The sequence below is a fragment of the Athene cunicularia genome (assembly GCF_003259725.1).
Source record: "Athene cunicularia isolate RWA chromosome 26 unlocalized genomic scaffold, athCun1 chr26_part1, whole genome shotgun sequence".
NCBI classification, from domain to species: Eukaryota; Metazoa; Chordata; class Aves; order Strigiformes; family Strigidae; genus Athene; species Athene cunicularia.
In genome coordinates, this window is record NW_020799136.1 from 462,008 (window position 1) to 469,615 (window position 7,608).

The 7,608-nt window shown below is 62.6% G+C and overlaps 1 protein-coding gene across 7 annotated transcripts in view; it reads left to right on the forward strand.

The window, feature by feature from the left end:
- SOX13 (SRY-box 13) overlaps positions 1–7,587 on the forward strand; it is a 36,727-nt gene extending 29,140 nt beyond the window's left edge. For 4 of the 7 annotated variants that reach the window (XM_026864151.1, XM_026864149.1, XM_026864152.1 and 1 more), the window contains 13 exons: positions 1,526–1,727; positions 2,343–2,448; positions 2,635–2,721; positions 3,077–3,249; positions 3,863–3,931; positions 4,092–4,206; positions 4,286–4,368; positions 4,451–4,610; positions 4,833–4,942; positions 5,072–5,168; positions 5,260–5,403; positions 6,971–7,187; positions 7,312–7,587. In XM_026864151.1, coding sequence (XP_026719952.1) covers positions 1,527–1,727; positions 2,343–2,448; positions 2,635–2,721; positions 3,077–3,249; positions 3,863–3,931; positions 4,092–4,206; positions 4,286–4,368; positions 4,451–4,610; positions 4,833–4,942; positions 5,072–5,168; positions 5,260–5,403; positions 6,971–7,187; positions 7,312–7,585 — 1,836 coding nt within the window. In that variant the 5' untranslated portion in view covers position 1,526 and the 3' untranslated portion in view covers positions 7,586–7,587. Of the gene's footprint in view, positions 1–6; positions 1,728–2,342; positions 2,449–2,634; positions 2,722–3,076; positions 3,250–3,862; positions 3,932–4,091; positions 4,207–4,285; positions 4,369–4,450; positions 4,611–4,832; positions 4,943–5,071; positions 5,169–5,259; positions 5,404–6,970; positions 7,188–7,311 lie in introns of those variants that run through there. The other 3 variants (XM_026864147.1, XM_026864146.1, XM_026864148.1) reach the window with 3 other exon arrangements.
- The last annotated feature ends 21 nt before the right edge of the window (positions 7,588–7,608 follow it).

The following is a 7,608-nucleotide window of genomic DNA, read 5'->3' on the forward strand; positions in this document are numbered from 1 at the left end:
CCGGGTCGCCCTCCCTGCTGCCGCGCTGGCCAAGGTGAGCCGGGGGCAGGAAGGGGCGACGCGGGCGGTGCCGCAGGATGCGGCAGATCCCGGCGATGCCGACGCTGGGAGGAAGCCCGCCGGCCCGGCGAGTGCGGTGGTTTGTTCAGCGGAGGGCAAGGGAACTGAGATTAAAAAAAGCCCCGCTAAGATCAGAAAGGCTGGCGCGCACAGTGCCCTATTGTGGAGCTGTCACACTTCCCTTTACTTTATTGCTTTTGTCCAACACCCTATTGTTCCACTTCCTTTTGTCCCCTATTCACAGCCCTGGCTTTTCATTACCCAGCCGGCCTTGTTGTTTTCGTTTCTTTTGTTTGAAGTTCCTGAGAGGAAGGTTTTATTTTCAGCGGTTTGATTAATTCGCAGCTTGAGCTGGGCTTTGTTTGTTATGTAATTGCTGCCCTGAGTGGGGCAGCCCGGCTCAGCGCCCCCCCCACCTCCATCCCAGCTCACACCCCCAGCCCTGGTTTAGGGGCGTCTGGGCTGTGCGGAGGTGAGAGGGAGCAGAGCAGGGGGGTCCTGGTGTGGGGTGCAGGATGCTCTCCCCATCCCACCACGGCTCCTGCGCACCTCAGCGTCCCCTGTGGTCCTGCAGCCCGGATCCTGGCTCCTGGCAGGGGAATTTCCCTTCCTTCACATCCTCCTTTTCCCATTATTCCTCCCTGAAAGGCAGTGGGAAGGTAATATTTATTCCCGTTCTTGCTGCGCAGCGTGAGGGTCGGTGGCCCTGGGAGGGCAAATCCCTGCGAGCACGGCAGCGGAGATGAGGTGGCAGAGGGACACGGCCCAGCTCGAGTCACTTCTGTGGTGCCCGGGCATGGGGCCGGCAGCACCGGGGCTTGGACCAGCAGCCACGGCCGTGCCGGTGACACCGGGGAGAGCCATTCCCTGGGGTCAGCCCCCTGCGGCTCGGCTGGTCCCAGCTCCGTGCCGTGCTGGGGACTCCCGGAGGAGCGGTTCTGGTGGCCGTCCCAGCCATTGTTCGGTGGGGCCAGGATTTCCATTTCCCGTCGGAGGGAAAGCTGCCCGCTGCCCGGCCGGCTTTCTAGGCACGGCTGCGGGGGGGGGGCGGCTGTGAGCCGAGAACCCCTGGGGTGCTGGCTCGGGTCTGGCACGGGTGTCAGCCGCGGTGAGCCTTGGGCTGCTCTCTGCCGGGCTGCTGGATGAAACGCGAAGGCACGTGCTCATATTGGCCCTAAAGCCCATCCCTCTAGGTCGCTTTTTTTTAGGGCTTTGCTTTGTTTCTCCATTCGCTCCACAGCCCAAAGTGTGAAGGGTTTGTTTCCCTGGAGGGTTCTGACCATTGAGCCCCAAATCTACAAAAAAACTGTTCTTGGGAGGCCAGGAGAGCTCAGCTTTGCCAAGCCATGGCAAAAAGTGGGACCATTGCCCCTGTAAAAACAGCAGGATGGGGCCAGGCTGGGAAAGGGGGTCTCTGTGGCCGGGGGGTGCCCGTGGCTCTGCTGATGGCCCTGCTGCCCCATAGGATGTCCATGAGGAGCCCCGTTTCCCCCCACCTGGAGCTCGATGGAGCGGGCAGCATGGTGAACTGCACCATCAAGACGGAGGAGAAGAAGGAGGGTGGCTACGAGTCGCCGCCGGGGGCTGCCCCCAGCACCGAGCCCCGTCCCAACGACCCGCCAGGGCCACCACCGAAGGAGGACACCGACCCCCAGGCCCTGCCACAGGTGGGTCCCTCAGCTGTGACAAACCCCTCGCTCCTGCTGGGGTCCTGCCGGGCTGGCGGAGCATTGCGGCCATCCCAGCTCCAGACCTGGGTTCTGTCCCCTGGCCTAGCAGGGAAGTTGGTGTCCCCGGGTGGTTATTCCTCATCCTGAGGAAGCAAAGCTGAAACCTCAGGCTCCCCCAAGGTTTTCTGGCTGTTATTGATGCTCTTGGGGATTTGAGTGCTTCGCCTTTGGCATGGAGCCCCCTGCTCCAGACATGCTCCATCCCTCCAGCCTCCCTTTTTTAATTGCTCTTGGGTTTTCTCATCCCACGACCAGCAGCCTCAGCCCTCCCACTCCCTGCGCTGCCTCCTGGGGAGGGGCCGGGGCTCAGAGGAGCCAGGCCATCTAAATAAATAGTAGAAACCTCCAGCAAACACGTCTTTACAGCATGAAGAGCAGAGATGCTCTCCAGCTGGGCTGGGGGAATGTGCCCGGCAGAGTGTGATCCAGCAGCCAGCTGGGCTGGGCCGGGCCGGCTCCAAGCATCCCACTGGCCCAGCACCTCCTGCCTGGAGACCTGGGGATGGTCCCATCCGTGGGAGCGGGTGCTGAGTGACTCTGTGTGTGTCACAGGAGTCCCACTCGCCCGCCGGCGATGCGCTGGAGCCCAGGCGCTCTGCCTTCGAGCCGGCCGTCAGTGGCCAGGAGAAGCTGGACTTCAACAAGAACTTGAAGGAGGGTAAGAAATATTTCCAAGTGGCCTCTGGGAGCCCTTTCCGCTCCCTTCAAGCCTCTCGGTATTTTCCAGAGCTGCGGGATGGGATGAGCCACCCCATGCCATGGTGCAGAGCCTCGGGCTGTGCTCACCTGGGTGTCCTCTCCCTCTCCCTGCTCTGCCGACCCCGGTCCCTGCTGGTGTGGACAGTGATGCCAACCATCGAGAAGTTGCTGTCCAGTGACTGGAAGGAGCGGCTGCTGGGCCGAAACACCGCCGAAGCCAAGGAAGTGAAAGGTGAGGTCTTGCTCTGACCACCCACCTCCACCGTCCTCCCCGTACCCGGGCAGCCGGGGCTGGAAACGTGGCGGTTCCCACCTTAACCGGAGGGAAGATGTGCCTGCAAGGGTTTTTATTTAATCATTTAATAATTTAATGAGGGTTTGTGCTTTTTAAACCAAAACATTCATTTGATTTTTGGGGGGGTGAGCACGCCCGATGAACTTTTGCCCTCTGCACTGAGGGGCTGGTTCAGCACGTGGGGATCTTTATGCCCCCTGCGCCTGAGCCGTTTCCTCGCCGTCACACCGGTGGTGGTGATGCTGTTCACCCTCCCCAAGCCTCTGACCCGCAGCCACTTGGTTTTTTGCAGGAACCCAGGAGAGCTTGGCGGAGAAGGAGCTCCAGCTACTTGTTATGATCAACCAGCTGTCCACGCTGCGGGACCAGCTCCTGACAGCCCACTCGGAGCAGAAGAACATGGCCGCGATGCTCTTCGAGAAGCAGCAGCAGCAGATGGAGCTGGCACGGCAGCAGCAGGAGCAGGTGGGCTTGGGTCCCCGTGGGCAGCTTGCTCGAGGCAAACATTTGCCAGAGACCGTCCATCCCTTTGGGGGTCCCTTTGGGATCTGCTGGCTGTGGGTGCAGGACCAGGACAGGGTTCTCCTGGGGGCGGTGGGGAGGTGGCTTTGGCGTCGGGGGCAGCGGGACTTCTCTGTCTGCCCAGAAACCCTCTCGTTTTCTGTGCCCACCTCAAAGACTCCCCATCTCACTCCCTGGTGCTGGGAGGATGAGGGTCAAAGAAAATGAGAATTGCGCTCCTTAAAATAATTAAACCTGACTGTGCTCTCTTTGAACACCCATTTTTCCTCTCCGGTGGCCCATACGGTGCTAAGGGCAGCAGTGACACCCCTGGCATACCCTGGGGCGGGGGTGACACTGTCCCTCCAGTCTGTTTCTCTCCCCCTGCCTTTCGAGGTGGCTCAGGGGCAGCTCAGCCACCCCCCGCCTGCCCCCCGCACGGCCCTCAGGACCCTCTGCAGACCCCTCGTCCCCATTTTGCTGGTGTTGGACAGCTCGTGCCGGGCCGTAGCCCCGCTGGGGCCAGCTCGGTGCTGCTGTTGATGCCGCTGAGCCCTGGTGTCTCCTCTCTTGACAGATCGCCAAGCAGCAGCAGCAGCTCATCCAGCAGCAGCACAAAATCAACCTGCTGCAGCAACAGATCCAGGTAAAGGCAGGGGACACCTCCCCATGTCCCCCTCCCCACGTTGGGTGATTGCAGCCCCCTCGTGTGCCCCTCCCGGGGCCAGGCAAGGGGATGGCACCTGCCTGCCATGTCCGGCAGTGGTTATCTGGTCTCTCTGCTTCTCTCCCCCTCTTCCCTCCAGCAGGTCAACATGCCCTATGTCATGATTCCCGCCTTCACCCCCAGCCACCAGCCTCTCCCCGTCACTCCCGACTCCCAGTTAGCGCTGCCCATCCAGCCCATCCCCTGCAAACCAGGTGAGCGGGGTCCCCGGGACTGCCCCACGCCCTGCGGGGTGGCCTTGTCCCCCAACCCCTCTCCCTCTGCTCCCCGCAGTGGAATACCCGGTGCAGCTGCTGCACAGCCCCCCTCCTCCCACGCTGAAGAGACCCGCTGGCTCGGGCCACCTCCAGATGCAGGTACAGCCCCAAAGTACCTCCATCCCCCGGGTTGGGGTGCTGGGGGGGGCTGCGCTTTACCCCCACCTCCTCTCTGTTGCAGGAGACCTCACAGCCACTGAACCTGACAGCCAAACCCAAAGGTTCCGACCTCCCCAGTGCCTCCAGCTCGCCCAGTTTGAAGATGAGTGGCTGCCAGTCCCTCACGCCGAGTCATGGGGCCACCAGGGACCTGCAGACCAGCCCGTCCAACCTGCCTCTGGGTGGGTTCCCAAGTGCCTTCACTGGGGGGTTCTCTCGTGCCCTCCCCTGGCCACCTCCCAGAGCCAGGGGACGTCTCTGCTCCCTGGGGTGGCCTGGGTGGGCACCTGCAGCTCTGTGCCACCCCCTTGGGGCACTCAGTGGTGATCCCTGGGGTGGGGTGGGGTGCTGTGGGGTGTCGGAGGAGCAGGTGCTGGTGCTGATGGGTGCCGGTGTCCTGCCAGGGTTCCTGGGCGAAGGTGACGCCATCACCAAAGCCATCCAGGACGCGCGGCAGCTGCTGCACGGCCACAGCGGAGCCATGGAGGGATCCCTGAGCAACCCCTACCGCAAGGTGAGGGATGCTGGCCGGGTGGTCACATTACCCCTCTCTGACCCCACCGTTGGTGGCCAAAGCCAGGTCTCCGTCTGTGAGTGAGCTCCAAGGCTTGGGGCTGGTTCCTGACCCTCCGCTCTCCCGCAGGACCACGTCGGGATTGATTCTTCCCCCGTGAAGGAGCGGATGGAGGAGACGCCGGCCCACCGCCTGGACGAGGCTCTGCTGACCTGTGAGATGGACGGTGAGGATGGCCAAGAGCACCGCGCTGTGACCCCCACCCCCCCTTTGGTCCTTCCTCTGGCTCCTGACCTCGGCCGGGGTTTCCCTCACAGGCTCACGGCACTTCCCCGAGTCCAGGAACAACAACCACATCAAGCGGCCCATGAACGCCTTCATGGTGTGGGCGAAGGACGAGAGGAGGAAGATTTTGCAGGCTTTCCCGGACATGCACAACTCCAGCATCAGCAAGATCCTGGGTGAGTGCTGGGGATGGCACTGGGGGGACCGAGGCAGGACCCCCCCCTCTGTGGGGGGACACAAGCTCCGGCCGGCTGCTCGCTCCACCCATCCTCAGCCTCCACGTAGGGGTGATGCCCGCCAGGGTGATTCTACCCCTGTTGTAGCATTTCTGTTGGAGATGCCTGGAGCAGCGTGGGCCTCATCCAGCCAACGCCTCACATCCCCTGACAGCAGTGGTCCTGTGGCTCTCGGTCACACCAGCCCCTTCCCTGCGGCCACGTCGCTATTAAAGGCGAGCGGTGCGGTCACCACCGAGCCCGGCCGGAGGGTGGTGTTCCCTCCGACACCTGCACCTCGCTCTGCCACCGACTCCTCTTAGCAGCTCCGCTCGTTAAAGAAAAAAAAAAAACAACAAAACAACCACCAAGCTTTTCCCTTTGAAGGAACGTGTAGGCAGGCTCTGCTCTGCTTAACTCTTGTGGCCAGGGCATGGGCTGTGGGGGGGCTGGGAGCAGGCGTGCTCTGGTGAGCTGCTTGCTGTCGTGGTAGATGTCCGTGGCTTTAAATAACCAGTGTGGTTCTGCCCGGGGAGCCGGAGCCGCTCGCTGCTCGCAGGGTGCAAATCTAGCAGGGGGATACCTGCAGATGGATGAGTGGTCCAGAGCCGGTGTGAACCCAGGTTGGGAGGGGGGTTGGATCCTGTGTGCTCTCCTGCTCCTGGAAATGCGGGTCTGAGCCCATGCGAGGGGCTGAGTGTGTGGGGAAGGAGCTGGTGGAGGACACCATGGGCAAGGGGTTTGCATCTGTCCGTGCCTCAGTTTACCTGGGCTACCTGGCTCGTGGTACAGGTGGAGGTGGAGCTGCCTGAGGGAGCTGGGCTGTGCCGGCGGGTGAAGGACACCCGGGAAAGGCAACACGGGGACTCACGGGGGGATTTAGATGATGGGGGGATGTATGTGGAGATCTCTGCAGCCCTGCCTAAAGCCCCGCTAACCCCGTAGTCCCCTCAGGGCTGTGTCCTGTTGACTGTTGAGCATCTCCAAGAACACTGAGTATCTCCAAACATCTCCAGCTCATCCATCTTGCTTCCAAACCAGGCGCTGGTCTGGCTGCAGCCTCCCAGGTGCTGAGCTGAGGGCAGGAATCCTTTCTCTCCACCAGCCTGGCCCCGAGCCCCTCTCCCAGCCCAGCAGCCTTTGTGCCTTGCTTCCCCCTCCTGCCCGGGGTGCTGGCAGCGATGATAATAAATGTCAGCCCGTGGGGGAATGTGAGTCACACGCCGGCACAGCCTGTTTTAGCCACAGCACCTGCTCGCTGTACCTTGGAGAGGCTCGAAAGCTGTGGTCTGAGATGTGCCAGGGGAGGGTCAGGGCTGGGGACCCGTTCCCGGTGTTCCCCATCCCAACATGGGGCTCCCACTGGTGCTGCCGCGCTCACCAGCTGGGTACAAATACAGCTGCTGTTTGCCCAGGGCACGGTATGAACATTAAGTAACTCTCACGGTGGTTCTCCCAGCCGGGAGGCGGTGTGGGTTTCACCAGAGCAGGCAGGGTGTAAGGTGCCCCGTGGCTCCTCTCCACGCAGGCTCCCGGTGGAAATCCATGACGAACCAGGAGAAGCAGCCCTACTACGAGGAGCAAGCCCGGCTGAGCCGGCAGCACCTGGAGAAATACCCCGACTATAAGTACAAGCCCCGACCCAAACGCACCTGCATCGTGGAGGGGAAGCGGCTGCGCGTCGGCGAGTACAAGGCGCTGATGAGGAACCGGCGGCAGGACGCCAGGCAGGGCTACTTGATAGGGTAACGCGCCCCTTTCCTCCCATCTGGGGGAGCCCACCGAGGCGCCCATGGGGTGGGTGCCCCAGGAGGTTGGGGGGGAGCACCCCGACAGTCCATTTGGTGAGTGGATTCCCCTGTCCCGCAGGCCCCAGGGCAGCCAGGTGCCCCCCTCCTCCTCGGACGTGCTGTACCAGCGGCCCGTGGGCATGCAGCTGACGTCCCCCGTGATGGAGCACTACCTGCCCCGCGGCGTGGACCCCAACATGCCCGTCATTGTCAACACGTGCAGCCTCAAGGACAGCGACGGCGGAGACGACGGGCACTCGGTGGCCGATGGGGAGATGTACCGCTACAGCGAGGAGGAGGACTCAGAGGGCGAGGACAAGAGTGACGGCGAGCTGGTGGTGCTGACAGACTGAGGGGGGGGGGCCGAGGGGGTGGT